This window comes from Malaclemys terrapin, chromosome 10 (assembly GCF_027887155.1).
Source record: "Malaclemys terrapin pileata isolate rMalTer1 chromosome 10, rMalTer1.hap1, whole genome shotgun sequence".
Classification (NCBI taxonomy): domain Eukaryota; kingdom Metazoa; phylum Chordata; order Testudines; family Emydidae; genus Malaclemys; species Malaclemys terrapin.
The window spans coordinates 57,744,745-57,766,117 of NC_071514.1; the positions used below are offsets into that span (position 1 = coordinate 57,744,745).

At 46.1% G+C, this 21,373-nt stretch overlaps 1 protein-coding gene across 2 annotated transcripts in view; it reads left to right on the plus strand.

Moving 5' to 3' along the window:
• Positions 1-21,373, plus strand: part of LOC128844500 (syntaxin-binding protein 4-like) — a 113,528-nt gene that overhangs the window by 42,231 nt on the left and 49,924 nt on the right. For both annotated transcript variants that reach the window (XM_054042293.1, XM_054042294.1), the window contains exons 3-5: positions 11,730-11,825; positions 12,479-12,548; positions 14,091-14,165. In XM_054042293.1, the coding sequence (XP_053898268.1) occupies positions 11,730-11,825; positions 12,479-12,548; positions 14,091-14,165 (241 nt within the window). The remainder of the gene's footprint in view (positions 1-11,729; positions 11,826-12,478; positions 12,549-14,090; positions 14,166-21,373) is intronic.

Below are 21,373 nucleotides of genomic sequence, written 5' to 3' on the forward strand. Positions count from 1 at the left end.
CTCAGGCTTTGTGCAGTGTGGGGAGGAAGTGAATTTCAGCCTGAGGTGTTCTGTATGTTGTATTGCCAACCCCAAATGTTGAACAATCCCTTGCCGTGCCCACAATCATGATACTGGCTTAAAAATAATGAGATTCTCAAAAATAATTTTTATTCATCTTTTTTATGTTTTTGAACCTTTTAAGCTTTTCTACACAATTGGGAGGGCTAGAAACTTTTGTTTAAAAGCTGAGATTCTTATGTAAGCATTTGACTCTAGAAGATGGGCTCTTATGAAAAACACCTATTATGTAGAGGGACACAATACAATGGCTACAGTTAACAATACTGCTGTTGTAGAAACTTATGTCTTCTATGAATCGTGCCGATACCAACCCAGAACAAAGGGGAAAAAACATCTTAAAGAAATGTCCCCGGGACTCTCCCATTGCTGTGTCTCGCATAGTGCTCAACACACTGTTAATGCTTAACAAAAAATAATAAAAGAAACTGAGGTCTTCCAGTTTTCTTACTAATTAGAAACAGAAAGAGACCAGCACGCCCTTTCCTCAGCAAAGAGGTTTGTCAACATTTCTAACCATGCTCTCGAAGTGCCCCTGACTGTGGGGGGAACTGTGTGCAAGGACAAGAGGATCACATCCTTCATAGACATTTAATGAGAAATTGAAGTGGGTCAGAATGTCCTAAAATGAACTAACTTTTGCGCATACACACACACTCCCACTGGTATACTTTTGCTCTCAGGTGGCTTCATTATGCCTGGGCAGCGCTCAGAGGCCCGAATACTGCTTGGGATGCATGTCTGTGGCCACTGTGGAAGTCAGGGTGTGGTGTGTGTCAACCTAAGGGCAAAATGACCCAGCAGAGTGAAGGATCTCTTGGTCTCCTCCCCTTCTACCGGGTGCACGTTGTGCGGACAGGCATTCCATTCTTCTTCCAATAGATCCCCATCGCTAGTGTGGGAGAGGAATTAATTCACTGCATTTATTTAATCCTGAGCTTCCTAAATGTTGCTCCATCTTCGAGGTCCCTGCCCTGAAGGTGCTTCCTTCCTCTGAATCCAGTCTTGGGCTGTCTTCAGCCCTGACCCATGTGCGTTTCTGCAGGCACAACACAACTGTGGGCCTCCTGGCAGTGCAAAGTCCACCGAGTGGTGGAGCCAGTGCTTAATTTGTGCCAGGGCTGAGCCCCGGTGTCTCTAGGCCTGGCAGTTCATAGCCCTGGCACCTTTGGCTTGCTGCATCAGTTATGAAAGTACAAAACTTGCTTGAGCCCCGGCACCTCTTTCATTACAAATGAAGCACTGGGTGAAGCCAGTACTGTAGAGCACCCTCCGCACCCCAGGGGGCCCACAGCTGGCAATTGTCTCTCCAAGAGTAGGCAGCAGTGATCTCTGAGGAGGAGTGGGCAAAGATCTTAGGAGATGTGTAGACTCAGCACATTTTTTAGGCATCTTCCAATGGCAGGACTTCGCTGGAGTCCCACCTGCTCTCTCTTGGCTGGACGTCTTGGGGATGATGGTGGACCAGACACCTGCTGCCATCCCTCAGGGCATGTTCCCCCGGGGGTACAGCTGTACCCAGTTGCGCACAAGAGTCTGTGCACACTGTGCCCAATGTGCCAGTGTGGGGAGTCAAGCCCATGGTATTCATCCAGCTCTGGTGCTCCCCACTTTGCTGCCATGGCTCTGTCTCCACAGCGATACGGCTCAGACTGACACACACATCCTTCATGATAGCTTTCTAAATGTAGTTATTTCTTGGAACTTTGAAAATACTCTTGGCCATCTCACTGGGCAAAGCAAAGGAGATAAATGATTTAAAATAATCTCTGGGCTAGGGCAGATAATCTCCAATTAATTAATTAGAAGTGTTATTTACAAGTGCCTACTTCAGAAAGATGGTAAGGCAGCTAGGTCATAATTTATGCTGTTTTTGTTTTGCTGTGGGTTCATGATAGCGCCGCTATCATCACTCCAAAATCATGATGATCCTTTTCCAGATGGGCCAGGTATATAACATTATATCTGTCCCCTGGACTTCAGGGGTTCAGATTAGATTGTTTTATGGTGCTCTAGTGTGCTAGGGCTTGTGATATACAAAAAAACGCAATCCCTGCCTTAAGAAGCTTACAAACAAATGTCAGACGTGATGTAAGGAGCAAAGGGTAGTAAGATGCTAGGGATGAGTGCACTGGAGGAAAGACAGGGTAATGTTAGAGTTGGGTTGAAATTTTCACCATTTTTTTTCTTGTCTTTATGAGAACTGGTCAATGTTTTAAACTTCAAAATTTTAAAAAAAGGGGGGCAATTAAAGCATTTCAAGAAAGTTTTTTCTCTTGTTCTGGTGTCTCTAAGTAACATCAATAGAATGACAAAGTCACTCAGTGGGGGGGCCACTGTGTAGCGTGATGAAGTATGGAGTCCAGGGGTTAGCTATAAATCAGTGTTTTAGCTGGCTAACTTCATGTAGCTGGCATGGCAGGAAGTGGGTGTTCTGGGAGGGTGGTTGCCTTGCATCTCTGGAGAGAAGGACGAGCCAGGCACAAACAGCTGATAAAATGGGACCTGAATTTGGACCATCGCTGTTGAGTTTGGTTTTCTAAAATTGAACCATAATTGATGAGTTTTTAGAAAACCCAGATCCAGCTCTCTTGGCCCATCAGAAAACAGGGACATCTGACAGGATGTCCAGCATCTTCCTGCTGTTGTGGGAACCCTGGCGTATTGTATATATCAATGTACTAGGGGCAAATGAAGTCCATGGAACGATGACAATGTACATCCGTCAAGGATCTATCCCTTAGAGCCTTTTCTTGGCTTCTTTTGTGCACGATGGGAGTGTGTGAGGTTGGGGCGGGGGCGGAATGGGACAAAGAGGCACTTATACAAACTCAGGGAGCAGCCAGCATCTCACAATTTAACGGTTTCTGAATTCAGAGGGGGAGAACCATAGCTCCACAAGCAGCACTACCCAATCCCAAGGGGTCAAACCAAGGGCATGATCCCCCACTGACTCACCATGCCTCATGCTCTCCATTTGTAAAATGGGGACATGAATCCCTCCCTCCCTTCATAAAGCACTGATAACAGTCAGCCTGCAGGCATATATTATTATTAACCTCCCATCTGCACTGGCTGGCAGCACACACTGCACACTTCTGGAGTGTGTAGTAGTTGCTGCTACTGTGTGTGGTCCCCCAGCCCCCAGCTCCAGTCCCTCTCCCCAACACACGCATGAGACAGCAGCAGCCATCAGTAGGTTCCTGTGGCTGCTTTGGAATCAAGTGGCGGTGTTCATTTCTGACTGACTGTCCTCAGAGGATGTTGGGGAATGGCTCCCCGTCCCTCAGGGCCCTCCCATGGGGCATGCCACCTAGGTTCATTTTGCTCCTGCTCTTGTTTGTGGGGCCATTTGGAGGCTGGGGAGGGAACCTGGGCTGCGGTGTCTTCAATATGCTGCTGTCTCAGTTCTGGGTCTCTAGTTCCTCCAGCCCAGGCAAGGTGACCAGTGCCATTGATCAGGGTTGGGATGAGATGGGTTAAGGTCTGAGGTTCTGTGACCCTAAGAACCCCTCAGTGCCAACTGGCAAAGGGTTCACTGCTCTGTAACATAACTCCTAATAGGCCTGACAAACTCTCTTCACCTAGCACCCTGCTTTCATGGTATCTATCCATAAATGATGTCATGGAAGATTTTCAATGAAAGACAGGATCATGCTGATCATTAATATTGTTGTGTCCAGTCAGATACTATGTAAAAAGTTATATATGTACAGTGAAAATATGTTCCTAAAGGCCGGCTCAAGGCAGGGTTGGCAAACCGGTTTTGGCCAGACAAAGGATGTCTATTCCCTTGTCCAGCTCAGTTCACACGAAGCCTTGTGAGCCAGCCCAATGGTAGCCTTGTTTGCATACGAAGTCAACATGAGGATGTGAAATCAGCCCACCAGGGAATTAACTTTAGGGGTCGTCCTGACGCTGGGGACCAATTATGAGTTTTGGGGGATATAAGGAGAAGGCAAAAGGACACCGCTTCATCCTGCACCTGAGGAAGTGATCGGGCAGTGAGATTACATTCATGAAAATGGGGTCCCCAGCTGCACTGGGTGGAAGTACTGTAAAGGGCACATAGGTGAGATGAGATAGCTTTTAGACTGATGGTTAGTGTGATGGGAGCCACCTGGAACTAGGGTACCACTGAGCCCCCTGACACAGCAGCCTGGGCTCCCTCTCACACTGTATTGCTATGACAAGCTGCAAAGCCCTCCAGCCTGCACTTTCGCCAGCATTCACACAGGTAGGGGCACACCCAGCTGCAGTGATACGCAGGCTCTCTAACCACCAGCTTCCCAGCCTGGGACCCCAGAGCAGTACCATCGTGCCCTGGTCAAATCTGGCCAGTATATGGGTTTAATACCCAGTCCGCCTCTCCCTCAATGTGGAGAGAACAATGCACACTTGTGGTAACCAAGCAGAGATTTTCCCCGAGCACTCCAGTCAAAACTTACTGATTTTGACTAAAACAAAAACAAAATCTATCTTTTGTAGTTAATAAACTTAAGTGATTATAAGACCCAGTAAACAGATCAAAGCAGATTACCTAGCAAATAAACAAAAAAAACACAAACTCAGCTTAATATACTAGATAGATTGGATATGAATTAGGAGAGTCTCACCCTGAGAAATTATATAAGCAGGCTACAGATTCTTAAGGGACAAGCTGCACTTGCTTTACATCTTGGACTCCCCAGGTGTTTCATACACAGACTAGAAATCCCTTTAGCCTGGGTTCAGCACTTCCCCCAGTTCAGTCTTTGTTCCTCAGGTGTTTCCAGGAGTTGTCTTGTGTGGGGAGTGAAGAACCACAGATGATGTAACTCCCCGCCTTATATAGTTTTTGAGTATGGCGGGAACCCTCTGTTCCAAAGCTTGATTCCCAGACAGTCTGTGGAAAAATACTGACATCCCAAGATGGAGTCCAGCATCATGTGGCCTGGTCACATGTCCTTGTAGAGTCATAGCAGCCATCACTCACAGGCCGTCTGTAGTGTTCTCAGGAAGGCTCACCAGGTGGGCGATAAGCTTCTCCTATTGTTCCCACTAATGGTGTATTTCCCTGAATAGGCCCTTCACAACCAGCTGTCTAGACTGAAAGCATCATGTCTAGTGGGCATTACCCAGGTGTAACTACATTTGAAATACAGATATATAGTCAATATTCATAACTTCAGATACAAAAATGATCCATGCATACAAATAGGATAATCATATTCAGCAAATCATAACTTTTCCAATGACACCTCACGTGACGTATCTTGCATAAAATGCATCATAATTATGCTATAACCATACCATAATAATATCACTATGAAGAATATGGGGTGCAATGTCACAGTTAGCGTGTTGAAGTTGTTTGTCTCTAGAAACCATGTATGGATTTTGTTTTGTGACAGGAGCTGGATATCACAGGGGAATGTTTCAAAGGGGTGCTGAGACTGGGGTGCACTTATTGATAAACTACAAAGTCAAGTGAGGGCTGAGGAGATTGTTCGGGTGGGTGGTGGGCTGCTATTGTCAGGGAGCTGGCACCCAGGTAAGCACCAGCAAGGTCTATCTCGTTGGAGGTAGGGGTGTAGCCAGGTGACTCTCAGTCCTGGGTAATCCGAGAAAGCATCACAGGTTCAATTGACACTAGACCCACTAATGGAGGCAGGGTTTGCTCAGGTTCCCAATGCAGGAGTCTGGTTGGACTCCCTAGAACAGGGGTGGCCAACCTGTGGCTCCGGAGCCACATGCGGCTCTTCAGAAGTTAATATGCGGCTCCTTGTATAAGCACCTACTCCAGGGCTAGAGCTACAGGTGCTAATTTTCCAATTACCGGGGGTGCTCACTGCTCAACCCCTGGCTCTGTCACAGGCCCTGCCCCCACTCTACCCCTTCCTGCCCCCTTCCCTGAGCCTGCCATGCCCTCACTCCTCCCCCTACAGAGCCTTCTGCACACCACAAAACAGCTGATCAGGAGGTGCGGGGAGGGAGAGAGCGGGAGGCACTGATCAAAGGAGCTGCTGATGGGCGGGAGGGCCTGGGAGCTGATGTGGGGGCGGGGGCTGCTGACGTATTACTGTGGCTCTTTGGCAATGTACATTGGTAAATTCTGGCTCCTTCTCAGGGTCAGGTTGGCCCCTAGAAGATCAGGGAGAGGTCAGCTGCCTACGTTTTACATATGGCTAGAAGGCTGTGACCATTCTCTGTGCATAAGGAGCTTGTGACACATCCATGCCTTTGTTGTCTCAAGACTGCAATGCACCCTATGAGGAGCTGCACCTTGAAAGACATTCAGAACCAGAAAAGGCAGCCTGCTTGTTGAGCAGGCATCTCACTGTGGGCACGTCACTTGGCGTTCCAGGAGCCTCACTGGCTGCCAGTGGGTTTTTGGATGAGGTGTAAGGTGCTGGTTGTAACTCGAACTGGTTGAAAAATGCAAGTTATATTCCATGGGAAACTTTTAGAAAAAAATCGTTTAAAAAGAAATGCCTGTGAATGTTCTTCATTTTTTTGATGGAAAAAATTGAAAACAGAAAAATCGTTGGTTTTCAAAAACTTTTCAGTAAAAAAATGTTGATTTTTGAGAACTTAAATATGTTCCTAAAAAGTTTCTGTTTTTTTGAGGAAAACTTCAACCAAAATGGACATTTTTGCAAAGATTTTTGTTCTGGTCAAACAAATATAGCGATCTGGAAAAAATTCTGACTGGCTCTAGTTCTAAACTACTAAGCCAGTTTTATGACCTGCCCGCTTCAGAAGCCACAGCCAAGACCAGTGGAGGAGCTCAGACTATAAACAAGAAGAAACTATTAGCAGGGCTTTCTCTGTGAGAACCCCTTGACTTTGGAACTCTCTCTGCCCTGGGTCAAGAATAGCCCCCATCCAATGGCCATCAGTTCATCTCGTCACCTGATCATTTGGAAAAGGGTGAGAATCCCAAGGGTGATTAATGGATGGAGGAGGAGAATTGTTCCTACCTTTACTGTGCCTGGCTTGCTGGCTGCAGGTCTCCTGGGGTGGGTAGAATGGCTGCAGTTTAGCTCTAGTGAGGGGAATTTGATGTCATGGGCATCTGCAATGAATGGGCAGGTGTGCGCAGAAATCTAAACAAGGCCACAGTCTGTTGAGATGTTCATTGCTGACGAGTGAATTCAGCCACACAACTCCCATTAATTGTAATGAAGGGAAGTAGTGTTGCTAAATCCCTTTGTTGGGTTTGCAAACCTCCATCTAGATCCCTTAGCATGGCACTAAGGTCATGGATCTCCCCCAGAAGCTGCTCAGTAAAACTATCTATTGATTTCTAAAAGCTGTCCTGTTGATTAGGATTTTTCAGAGGTGTTTGAGGAGGAAGCCACGGGGCATAAAGAACCTGGGAGGTTGCTTTTCCAGTGGCGCTACAGCGTCCCATGTTGGGGGTGTGGGACTGAGCATTCTTTGGTGTGTATTCTGCCTTCTGAATACCCCCATTCCGCCTTGGATTCAGTGCAGTCAAATGTCTGATCAGCAGTGGATCTCTGGAAAGATTTGTTAATTAAAGCCAGCATTCTTAATTCCACAGTCCAGAGCCCTAGAATCAGGATTTAATGAGCCCGTGACAAATCAGTCTCCTCTGCCTTTTCAAGCCAAGCAGCTTATGTAGTTTGGCATTGCTGTGTGTAAGCACCATAAAACCCCCTGCATTAAAATAACATCAGCTATGCCACATTCAGAGGCAGAAATGTGTTGTGGTAGTCCCTTAGCAAAGAAGCCTTAAAGCAGGGGACGCTCTTCCTCTGCTCTTCATACACAGAAATCTCTCGAATGCTACGTAGGAATATTTGGTCCCAATTCTGGGCTATGGTCTTGCTCCTGTGTATGACTCCAGTGGTATAAAGGGGGTGGAAGCCAAATGGATCCCTTCCCCACCAAGAAATTCCCATGGTAGTTCGGAGGAACTTACTGAGGAAGTTCATGCCACTGAAATCTCAGCTGGCACTGAGAGGGCATGACTTGCTTTAGGTCGTGTGATCTTAACTGCATACACAGGTTGCCGCAATGAGGAAGGAGACGTGCTGGCTGGAATTATTAGGGTGCTGCTGTATGGAACCCCACTGCCTTGGAGTTCTCCATGGCACTGCCAGGACACCAGCTTTAATCAGTTAATATTTCTAGAATCCTAAATGTGAGGTGCCCATCTTTTCAAAATGAACATCTAGGACTCTTCTGTGGCACTGTTGTTCAGGGTTGTGAAATACTCATGTGCTCGGCGTTCTGGCTCCTATCTCTGATCTGCTCTGCCCAAGTCACAAAAGCTCCATCTAAAAGCTGGAGCCTCTACTGCTTCTGCCAAAGATTTTTATCTCTGGAGACAGTGGTAGTTTCCTAACCCTCTGTGACTCAGCCACTAGGGGGTGCCATACAACATATGCTGAGCCACGTATGTTAGCAGCGACATTTCTGTTCCCTGTGTTAAGTCTAGTACTTGAATGGATTGTGGGAAAAGCTGAAGATCTCTCTCTCTCTCAGGGGCTGAAGATGCAGCTGTCCACAATAATGGTCCCATGATGCAGCTCTCTTTGTTTGATCAGAGACATTGGAGCTGGGTGTTAGGGATTTATCCATCAGCAGAATTTGATTTGGCTGAATTTGTCTAGTTGAAATGTTGAACTGATTTGATGTGGGGAGGTCTCTGGAGACATTCCTGAGCTACAGTTTCCTTGGATACTCTACTCCGTGGCGACTGATTTGCGTGTGCACTATTTATAAGTTGTGTTTTTTGCTGTGTCATTGGGCACCCAGGTCATATACTTTTGTTTCTGCTCCTCACTCCCAAACCCAGTTAGTTTACAAGATGGGCCCACCAACCTTCCAGCTGTGCAGACTACATGGTTGCAAGGCATTCCCTTTCCCCAAGCATGTCTACAAAGCAGACATTGCTCTCACGTTGTTTTGGCTGGGGGAAGCGAATGAAAGGGATGGTGAATGCCATAGAATCATAGAAAAGCAGGGCTGGAAGGAACTTGAGAGGTGAAGTTCAGACCCCATGTGCTGAGGCAGGACCAGGTAAACCTAGATGCTCCGAGAGGTGTTTGTCCAGCCTGTTCTTAAAAACCTCCTGTGATGGGGATTCCACAACCGCCCTTAGCTGGAAGCCTGTTCTGGTGCTTAATTAGCCTTAAAGTTTTTACTAATATTTTACCAAAATCTCCCTTGCTGCAGATTAAGCCCATTACTTCTTGTCCTACCTTCAGTGGGCATGGAGAACCATTGATCACAGTCCTCTTTGTAACAGCCCTTAATGTATTTGAAGATGTTATCAGGTCCCCACTCAGCCGTCCTTTCTCAAGACTAAACGTGCCCAGTTTTTTTAACCTTTCCTCTGAGGTCACAGGTTTTCTAAACCTGTTATCATTATTTGTTGCTCTCCTCTGGACTCTCTCCAATTTATCCACATCTTACCTAATGTCTAGCACCCAAAATTGGACACAGTACTGCAGCTGAGGTTTCATCACTGGCTAATTGGAGCGGGACAGCTGCCTCCTGTGTCTTGCATTCGGCACTCCTGTTAATACAACTCAGAATGATATCAGCTTGTTTTTGCAACTGCACTACATTGTCAACTCATATTCAATTTGTGATCCATTGTAACCCCCAGATCCTCTTCACCAGTACTACCACCTAAGCAGCTCTTCCCCATTTTGTAGTTGTGCGTTTCCTTATTGAATTTCATCTTGTTGATTTCAGACCAATTCTTTAATGTGTCAAGGTCACTGTGAATTCTATTTTGTCCTCCGAAATGCTTGCAGTCCCTTCCAGCTTGATGTCATTACTCTCCACTCCGTTATCCAAGTCATTAATGAAAATATTGAAGAGTACCAGACCCAGGACAGATCCCAGGGGGGCCCATTAGATACACCCTCCCAGTTTGACAGCAAAGCATGGATAACTACTCTTTGAGTACCGTCTTTCAACCAGTTGTGCACGCACCTTATAGTAACTTCAACTAGACCACATTTCCCTGGTTTGCTTATGAGAATGTCATGTGGGACTGTGTCAAAAGCCTTACTAACATCAAGATATATCACATCTACTGCTACCCTCTCCCCCCCAATCCTTCATCCACTAGCCCAATAACCCTGTTAAAGAAGGAAATAAGGTTGGTTTGGCATGATTTGTTCTTGATAAGTCTGTGCTGGCTATTCCTTATACCTCTATTATCCTCTAGGTGCTTACAAATTGATTGTTTAATAATTTGTTCCAGAATCTTTCCAGGTATCAAAGGTAGGCTGACTGGTCTATAATTCCCCGGGCCTCTTTGTTTCCCTTTTTAAAGATAGGTGTTATGTTCACCCTTCCCCGGTTCTCTGGGACCTCATCCATTGTCTGAGTTTGTGAGGATAATTGCTAGTTCCTTAAATACCTGAGGATGAATTTCATCAGCTCTGCTGTCTTGAATACATCTAACTTATCTAATATTCTTTAACATGTTCTTTCCCTAGTTTGTATTGTAATTTTCCATCTCTCCTCCACAAAACCTTCCCAACATTTAGCCCTCTGTTAACGTTGCCATTTTTTATGCTTACCTGTGGGTAGCTCTTCCCCTTCTCGGTCAGGTGGACCCTGTCTCTTCCCACGAGTCCTCCTTCCCAGAACAGCATCCCATGGTTGAGGAAGCCAAAGGTCTCCCATCGACACCATCAGCGTAGCCATGCATTCATCTCCAGAATGCATGTGTTTCTGCCTGGGTCCTTGCCTTCAACCAGGAGGATGGACGAGAACATAATCTGTGCCCCCGATTCCTTCGCTCTCATTTGCAGAGCCCTATAGTTGTTGCTGATCTGTTCAATATCAGACCTGGCCGTATCATTAGTACCCACATGGATGAGCAGCACGAGGTAGTGGTCACACAGATGGATGTGTCTTGGCAACCTTTCCATAATGTCTCAGATGTGGGCTCCAGGCAGGCAGCACTCTCCCAGGACATCATGTCAGGTCGGCAGTTGTAAGCCTCCATCCAGAAGGGAGTCACCAACCACTGGAACCCTACGTCTCCCCCTCTTAGGTGTGGTGGCCTTGAGCTTCCCAGCCTTGGAAACAAGTATCTCCTCCTCCTCAGCCATTGGGGTCTGCTTCTCACCTTCTGTTGCCAGTTCAGCACACTGGTTCTTGACCACCTTGGACAGAGGACCTGGGTCAGGGGTGGAGCACTGTCTATTGCCGAAGGTGGCCAACAGCCACTCTCCTCCCTGCAGAGCAGCCAGTTCCTTCTCCTCCTCTGGTGTTGCCATCTGTAGTTGGCTTGCATCCTCCACCCCAGATATTTCCACATGCGTCCTGTTGATGAAGCCATCTAAGTGAATTTGCTGTTTATACCTGAGTGAATGTTTGCCATATTTGTGCAGTATTTTCCTAACATTGACCGGCATTATTCAAACCCTGGGGAAGTAATATCATCCCAAGTATTAGTTCCTCTTATGTGGGTTTGTGTTGGATTTGCCTTGTGTATAAATCAAAGGCTTCATCCCCCTGGTGAATCTGTGGAATCAAGCTGGGGGTGAAGGGAAGATTGTATTCATGACATGGGGTGATGTTGGTTGGCTGTGTTTGGAGCTGTCACTCTCCATGACCCCCATGGTAGTACTCTCCTGTGGAAGTTATGCCTGGCGCTAGCTGCTGTGTAATTGAGTGATTTTTCTTCCTAGGTATTAAGGTAATCGGTGGCATCAAGGAGTTGACAAGAGAAGAATATGGAGTTTATGTAAAGAGGATCCTACCAGGGGGTGTGGCTTATGCTGATGGTGAGTTACAAGCCATGGAAAATTGAGTAGTGATATATTTGTTCACATCAAGTAGTTATACTGATCCTGTTTCTGATGCTTCTTCCTAAACCTGCATCTAGATCTGGCAAACTATTTTCATGTCTAAGGTCAAACCTGCTCTCTTATTTCTAAGGTGTTTAGATAGAGTGTTTAGATGTCATTCCACCCCCTGCACAGAGACACATCCATGCTACACAGCAGATTCTCTCAATTTTAGGATTCTCTTTTTAAAATCAGATCTCATTAGTCGTATGCTGCCTCCAGGCCACAAAGACCTCCTGAGACACTTGCTCGATTTTGCTCGCTCTTCACTCAGGTAAACCTCCAGTGAGTTTCTCCTGAGTAAGGAGGGAGGGGGAACTGGACAGAATTCAGGATTTGGCCCCTTTGAACACAAGCCAACATTGTTTTTTCCCAACAGAATTGGGTTTTTTGACCAGTTAACCAATGTGTCTAACAATCCAAACTAATCTAAGATATATAATCACTAGCATCTCCAGATACAGGAACAATTCTAGACCCCTGCAAAACCTTCTGCATTTTGTGATTTGCCTTTATGCCTTCCAGGGAATTAAAGCATACTACAGGAAGAATTAACCATCCATCCAATGTCTCCTGGTTTCTTTGTTTAGGACGCTTGCAGCCAGGAGATCAGATCTTGGAGGTCAACGGAGATTCTTTGATTGGAGTCACGAGTGAGAGGTACCATATCCAAATGCATTCATTTCAGTTCCATGAAGTCCTGTAATGTGTGTTGGGGAACAGTTGGCATGAAGAACATTGCAGTGTTGCTGCTGTCCATGTTCTGTACCTAAACAATGGGCTTCTGGTTCCAGTGCTATCCATCCAACACTTCTTTCCTAGACCAGCATCCCTATAAAATTCTTCTTCTATTAAGAAAAGCTTCCTTGTAATAGAGTAAAGAACCCCAAACTGTATTGGAAGTGACTTTAACCTTCATCCAGAATGCAAACTCAACCTGAACCCACCCACCCTCTAAGGTCAGAGGAAGTGGAGAGAACTTCATTGCCCCAATATTTTTTACTTTGACGCTCTGTGCAATAACAGTCACCCGACACTGTGCAAACATAGCAAAAGACAAAAGTCTGATTCTGGGCTGCACCTTTTATGTAGGAAGGTAAAGGCTCTTTATACTAGCTTTGTGCTTCCAGGTTCTGGGCTGTTCCAGGAGTCGAAGTGGCCCTGGGCATAAGTCAAGGTAGCCCAGAGGGCTGCTTTACCTTATGGTGGCCTTACACGCCTCACTATGAGCTACTTAGCATCCCAGAATTGTTACAGTGCTGCGTGTGCTGGACCTTCCCTCTCCTGCCTATGATAGGCCCCCACCCTCAACCCCCTTTCCCAGCATGTCCCTCTGCTGGCAGCCAGGCAGGGGAACAGCCAATGTAGCACTGTGTTCATGGGCCCAATACAGCTCCTGCCCAGGGAATCTGCTGGAGGGCCGCATTCTGACCCGTGTCTCTGTGCTCCAAGGAGGTTGCAGTGTAACCCAGACACCAACAATGCATGAATGAGAAAATTCAGATGTCTAAGAGGAATGGTTGAAGGTTTACACTTTCAGAGGTGCCTGTTGTTCTTTAAATAGTGTAGCAAAATTGTGGCTGCCTCGGAATGTTTCATTGTCACTGTGCTGCCCAAAACAGCCACATGGAGACTCGGAAAATAGCAGGCATAGGACCCTAATCTTCCTGCTACGAAAGCACTGGCCCCTTTTACTTTAGGTGACAGAAAATCCCCATTAGATTTTAGTAGCATAGGGCCTATGGCACACAGATAAGTCTCTCTCTATGTCTAAACAGTAGAGAGCAGACACATGCTCTGGGGGTTTGATTCATGACTGTGCTAGGGCTCTGTATTTGTAGTGCTCTGAATCTGGCCGGGCGTAAGGGAAGGAAGGCTTGCAATGTAGACGGTAGTGAGCAGATACTTGCTAATAGGTAGGCCTTATTATTTGAGGGTCCCCAGCTAGTGCAGCAGTGAGGAAACTCAGGCTGTGATTTACCTTCCCTCCAGTTCTGCTGACAGACAAGGTGATCGGGAGCCTGGGAGATGTTCTGTCTGCCAATGGCCCTTGCCAAAAAGCCGTCATTAAAGTTTGCCCAATACATGGCTCACTGCTGAGTTTGACGTGCTGATGTGTGAGCCCTCTGCCACATAACTGTGGCCCAGTATTGCTCTCTTGTCCTTTTTTTGCACCTGATAGTCATTCTTGTCTTCCCACAGGGCTGTGGATATTCTCAGGACAGCCTCCGTCACCAGCCACATGCGCCTTCTAATAGCTCGAGATGATGATGCCAGGTGAAGTTTCATTGTATTCCACCAGGGGTAGCGGGCAAGGGAATTTGTTTGTACTCTATATACATCTATGATATTTGTGTGTGTGTGTGTGTGTGTGTGTGTGTGTGTGATATATAAAATAAATAGGAAAGTGGTCAGGGTCATTGGGTTCTTTGTAGCTGTACTTGTACTAGAGCTCTAAAAGGGCCTTGGTTAGTCACTCAGCGGTGCTGCCTGCATAGTGAGGGGCTTTTTTTTTCTTCTTCCAATTAAAACTTGGTGCAGGAACGAACAGCTTTATGCTACACAAAAATAAAATGGAAAATCCTAAGGAAAATGGCCACAGTCACATTAACCCTAAAACTGCTTTTCTAAAAGCCGTAACTGAACGGAAAGCAAAGCCACCTTCTCTCAGGTCCGAATCCTGCCCCCGCCCCAGGGAAATGGGCTGTGTGCTAGGTCTGTGGAGGAAGCGCTGCTCCACCCCTTGGGCCATTGGGCTCTTCCTCAGGAGTCACTACTATCGCTGCAGTAGCTTTCATGGCCACTACCTGGTCTTGGCCCCTTCCTGGGGCGAGCAGGCTGTGGAACTGTGAGGTAGCAACCACACTTCTAAGTCCTCCCCCTTTAGGATGGAGCATAAGAATCCCCTCCAGATCTGTGTTGCATGTTGTACTGATGCCTAAATTGATTCCTCAAATCCTTCCCTGTCTGGGCTGTGGAACAGCTCTGGTTCTGTTACATCATAGGCCCTCTGAGGCCAGGAAGAGGACAGCAGGATTTGCCCTTTATCTTCTAAATGCATGTGCTGAACTGATGTAGGTGTCCACAGTCCAACTGCTGTGGGAGGGTCTGAGAAGCAGTCAGCTACCTCCTCCAGGAGGAAACCTCTGTTTCCAGAGGGGGAGGTTAGCTTCTTCCCAGATCCCCTCTGCCAGTTGCTTCCCCTGAAGATCTTGCTTTCTGTGGGCGTGGTGGGAGGGATGGTTAGGAGTTGGCCTAGTTAGATTGAAGCCGATGGTGAGACATCCAAAATGAGGTGTCAGTGGACAGGTTGGTTTGTGAATGTTTGGCTTAAAGATGGTAGCTTAAGCCATGGGGGTGGCTACAGTCACCTAGAGAGAGGATGCAGAGGGCAAAGAGGAGTGGGCCAAGGACAGAGCCCTTCAGAATAGTTCATATTTCTCGTCTATATTTTCCTGTCCTCCGAGATTTTAATTTTCTCCTCTGGGTCTCAGCCATTTGTTGATAAGCTGTAAGACTACTTGTTTTGCCCCACATGATCACTTCTGAAAGCTTCTCAAGTCCCAAATCTCATCAGACCAAGAGGGAAACAGCGCTACTGAGTGTCCTGGAAAAGTGTTGGAGTTGCGTAGGGAGCCAGGAGACATACATAAAATGTCATTTATACATAAGGCTGCCAGGTGGACAGGACAGCACAAGTAAATTGGAATATCTCAATTGCACGTGCTTAGCACAAACAGGAGACTCAACTGGCTACATAAGAGCTTTGGACTGTTGCTTTGAATGGGATGTTCACCTGAACACTGGCAATAAGCCATCGGGACACATCTTTAATACCCTTCAGCGATGGCTGAAGCCTGTCTGGTTGCACTTTAATGAGTGTGACAGCTATGCTGCGCTCTCTTTTTTGTAGAGAAGCAAAAAAAAAAAAAAAAAAAATAGTACTTTGCCACCTGGCCAGGAGCCAAAATCTGGGATGACTGCATATCTGCTTAGTTGCTGATACTATAATCTCTTATTGGATCTTAATAAATGAAATCTGTACAAATAGGCATTCTGTATAAATGTTGGTTTTGAGAAATGAAGCAGGCCAGTGTATTCTGACCCCTAGTTTTGGTTTGCTGTTTCCAAGCCAGAGCTGCACATCTTGGTTATTCTCAGCATCTTAGGCCAAGGAAGAAAGCTTGACTGTGTTGTTCCCAAGGAATTCCTGTGCACCTGGGCTGTAAACAGAAAGTCTATAGTTAAAGTGTAACAAAGGCCTGATCCTGCACTATGGACATCAGTGGGTCTTTGTCCTAGGGTGAAATCCTGACCCACCAATTGACTTTTATGGAGGCAAGATTTGATCCTAAGTGAGGTTGGAAGGTGAGAAGATGATAGATGCTTAAGACTAAGCCTTCATCTTGGAAACACTAGGAACGGGAGATGAGTGGTAGGGAGTTGATACAAGTCTGACAGCTCAGCCAGCAGCTAATACAAAGCTGAGAACTTCTCTGAGGGAAGCACCAGGCATGAACCTGAGCCATGATGTTCAAAACCTGATCCAAGCTTTCTAGTTAGAGGTGTTTGCAACTGGGTTTTCTGCTTGGGCCTGTCTCTACTTTGTCTCGGTCCTCATGAGAGAGAAAATGCTGCATTATGATGCAAGGGGAAGGATGACAACCTCTGCTCAAATGAGAAGACATCTCAAATTGTTTTGAGCATACATCTGTCGCTGAAGAGGACAATTCGTATCTCAGATAAGGATCCCTGCCTTCTCTTTGGGTGGAAAGGCCCATCCAAAATGTGGGAAATGATCTGACAGTAACGTCTGGGAAGTTAGTCATCTGGATCCTTTGGCTTTATTCAGTCATTACCCTTGGATTCAAGGCTACAAAAAAAGGCTAAGCCACAAAATCCCAGACAGATAAACATCATATAATTTTACCAGTGCCATGCTGCTCAAAGAGCCTGACTGCAAGCCCATGGAGGTCAAGGAGAGTCTTTCCACTGATTGGACCAGGCCTTTATTTTGTAAAGTGAGTTAGTGTTTAAAACTGTCATTTCATTAATTAACCATAGATTGATTTTGGGATTTGTGATGGAGTAGATTAGGCTCAGAGAACCCCTGCTGGAAGCATCAGGGTTCTGCCACACCCTGTCCTAGAGAGGAGCAGAAGAGAAGCCCTCCAAGTGGCCTGGAGTAGTTGTGAGGAAGCAGCCAATCAGGGTCCAGCAGAATCACATAAAAGGAGCTGCAGGGTTAGAGACACTCAGTTGCTGCCTGCCGCTGGAGGAGAGAAGACTGTGTTCCTGACTGGGTGAAAGAGCAGCAGGACCATGGACAGCTCAGTACTGGGCGGAACCAGGGGAGCAAGGGAAGCTCTTGGCTGGCTGCTGGGACTGCCTAGGGACTGAACCCAGGGAAAACACCCACAGCTTAGTGGAATTGACAAAGGAATTCAGCAGGAGTTTGTGCAGATGTTCATCTGCCAGAAATGTTTCCCTCTTTGCCATTACTGAAGCAGCAGGGGAGAGTTGGCTTGGTTTTGGATTGCCAAGGAGGCGGCCTTGCCAAAGTATTTTATTTCTGGATTGCAGCATCTGTCATTGTTTTGATGGAGGTGGCTCTGGGAAACTTGGACTAAACGTCTTTTTTCCCTCAGTTCGTATCCTGGTTGAACCTGAACACCCGTACATTTTTCTTCCTAATCCAGCAGTAAATTGCTATCTCTGCCCTTCCCCCTGGGCTGGCTCAGTGACTCTGGCCAGTGAGAAGAGGGAAGTGGAGCCAAGGCCACTCCCTTCCTGGAGCAGGTAGGAAACTGGCGAATAGCCCTGCTTATTCCTACACACCCAGACCTAAGTCTAGAGGTGGATGGTTCTCAGTCACCCCTCGTCCCTTATGCAGATACAAAGTCAGAAGCTAGCTCTGGGCCAGGAGTGGCCAACTTGTGGTTCCGGAGCCACATGCGGCTCTTCAGAAGTTAAAATGCGGCTCCCTGTAGAGGCACCAACTCTGGGGCTGGAGCTATAGGCGCCAACTTTCCAATGTGCTGGGGGTGCTCACTGCTCAACCCCTAGCTCTGCCACAGGGCCCTTCCCCTGAGCCTGCCATGCCCTCACTCCTTCCCCTTCCCTCCCAAAACCTCCTGCACGCCACAAAACAGCTGAGCGGGAGGTGCAGGGAGGGGGGGGAGGCGCTGATTGGTGGGGTTGCCGGTGGGTGGGAGGTGCTGGGTGCCGGGGAGGGGGAACTAATGTGGGGGCTGCTGACGTATTACTGTGGCACTTTGGCAATGTACATTGGTAAATTCTGGCTCTTTTGCAGGCTCAGGTTGGCCACGCCTGCTCTAGGCAATTACCCATACTTGGGGGGCGACAAAGATAACATCTACATTGGATGGTGGAAACACCTGAACAGGCCCCAGTGAGCTCCTCACACTGTGTGCTCTATGTGATGAGCACCATAGCCAGACACAGCAGGGGATAACCCAGCTTGGCTCTTCTGGGCAGGTTAGAAGGAGGTGTTCATCATAGTTATTGTGACAATCAGTTTGTTTCTAAGCCAGTGCCCCTGGGGGCAAGTAATCTGCCATTACCCTTGTTCGTCTGCTTCAAGCTGCTCAGGCATGTTAATAATATCTTAAATTGCAGCAGATGTTTCTAAATATATACATATATGTGTGTGTGTGCATGGCTTTGTCTGAGGCTACGGCTCCTTCGTGCAGCTGTCAACGGTGCCTCCAACCACCCCAGGAAATAGATTGCTGTAAACTGATAGGATGCAGATGTCCATGGCAACCAAACTTGAAGCAATTTATTTGGTCTTCATTTGCTCTTGGTTATCTGCTAAATCTGCCAAAGGTTATCCAGAGGGAGAGTTGGGCAGTAATCAGTTTAATTTTTTTTTAAAGATTTGCAGAGATTTCGCTTACATAATCGCCTCACAAAATGTTTAATACATGAATACATATCTCCAAGATTAAAAGGGATGCAGGAGGGGGGAAGGCTTTTTATGTGTGCTTATTTATTTATTTATTTTATCCCACATGATCTTTTGGCGACGTCCTTGAGCTCTGAGAAGTAATCATCCTTCTCTGCACTTTGCTGTCAGAAGCGGTCACTGACGCAGATGCAACCACAGCCAGTGACCCGCTCAGCATGTTGGCCCTTTTTACATCAGCTGTCGGGCTCTGAGAATGACTCAGCCAATCTCTGGGGAACACAGGGAGCCTGATTCTGGTTTCCACAAGGGCCCCCTTACACCACTTTGGTGCCTTAGAGAAAATGAGAATCAGACCCAGAATTCTTATAACATTAATACATTATGATTAATAGTATCACCTAGGTTACATGCTATTGTTTCTGCTACCTGACTGGATGACTGAAGCATTTTAAAGCTGGTGAATAATGAATGTGAGGATTAGCTAGAAACTCACTTTTTCAAAAATGAAATTCTTGTGACTCTGGGAGCTGGGGCTCTAAGAATAACACTGAATATCACAGGACTCACAGTAAAATCACAACAGTTGGTGACGTGGGGTAGCTGAAAATCAGTGTACGTGCAGATTGCTGCTTTAAGCATGCATCAGGCTTTCAGTGCTCTGAATGTCTAGTTCCTGGTGTCTCATAGGCTTTATTTATAGAGACAAGCTATTAATTCAAGGGTTTTATTTAGTGTCCCAATCTCTTTTTTCCCATCTGTGGAGCAGAGGGTGAAGTTTCCAGCCACTGTGCTCTCACGTAACCTTTGACGTAGGACTCACCCTTTGTTCTCCCCAGAACACAAGGGCATCACAAAAAGGTATTATGGGATAAAACAACAATATTCTGCAGAAAGATTGGCCTCCTGCTGCTTAATCTGTAGCAAAGTCGGCCTGCAGCTGGCTGCTGCTGTGCATCCCCTCTGATCTGACTCCACTCGACGGGTCTGTACAAGTTTCAGGGCTCTGTAACAAGGACACTTTTCTGTTATCCTAGATTTTAGTATCCTTAGTGAAAAAGGGTGGAGGGGGAGGGGTTGGGCTGGGAGTACATTATTAAAGGGAAAGTCCCCCTATGTCAGCCCTCTGTTAGTTAAATAAGGCTGGACATTTAAGTTCCACGGAACCTGATAAGATTAAGTATTTTCATACTAGAGCTGGTCAAACAGTAAATCAAACTAAAAAAAATTGAAGATATATATATATATATTATTTTAACCTATTTGTGCCTGAAGGCACTGAGCAAGGTTGGCTTGGATTCCTGGAGTCAGATTATTCATTAGTCAGTATGCGGACAATATCTGTGCACTTGCAAATCTGCCAAGCGTCATGAAGTTTAGCACAAAATCATCTGTCTGAAGAATCATACCAGAAAATGCATTACTTGCTGTTGATTATTTACCTCAATGGGATTTTAAGCATGTGCTTAAATGCTTTGCTGAATTGAGGCCTGCAATAGCTGTTCTCCAAGCAAGGAGCCCAGACAATACCATGTGACTTAGGTGTTCGGTCATCTCACGCCAATAGCAACAGATTGGAGTGGATGGTTTGCAAACAGTTTACAGGCTGAAAATTATTCATCCAAACTATTGGGCACATAATGGCTTATCTTCACAGAGCTTGGGATTTGTTAATTGGAAAAAGGGCTAAAATCAAAAATAGGATTATATGTCACGAATAGTTTGCCAGCACATAAATTTGTTTGTGAGGTAGGGCTAAAATAATGAGATCTGCTCATCTGGTCATATTCCATTGATTGAACTACTGTGGAAATGGTATTATTTTTTCCAATAAATGGATCCCTGAGGCTCTAAGTACAGTTGAGGGGAATATGTAAATACAGACGAGTACAGTGAACCAGCTTCCTCTAGCTAAATAATCACTGGAAATTAACTCGCATTACAACACTGATCAAAATTCAGTGCATTAGATCCTAACACCCATGATTCAGAAAGTAAGGGAGGCTGCTCACCAGATCTCACCCAGCAGCCTGAAAAAACAGCTCAGTCCTGCAAATTGTCACGTGTGTGAGTAAATTTAATTGAAAACAATAGAGCTACTACCCTGAGGAAGTTACTCATGCATAATTTTTGCAGAATCCAGTCCTATAACTGCAGGTGTCCAGTGAATCACGATCCATTCAGTCAATAACTCCAGTAGTTAGAGACTTCTGAGCAAATGGCTTGTTGAGTTGGTTGCTAGAGCTATGACCAAACCTCCTTGGTTGTGAGAATTAAGGTGGTGCAAAACTGACTTAAAATATTTTGGGGGTTGGAGACGAGGGAAGAATCTGTCATTGTTTCATTTTGAGAGGTTTTAAAGGCTTTGCTCCATTTCTCACATGGGATTTTTGCACTGCAACAAATACAGTTTTGAGAGTTCACCTGTTTCACTTTCTCTTCTTCTCTCTTGAACTCTTCTTCATCAGAATAACATTTTGCATTTTGAAGTTTCAAAGCTGGAAACTTAAAAAAAAAAAAAAAAAAAAAGGAACAAAAGGAAGTAGCCCATTTGCTG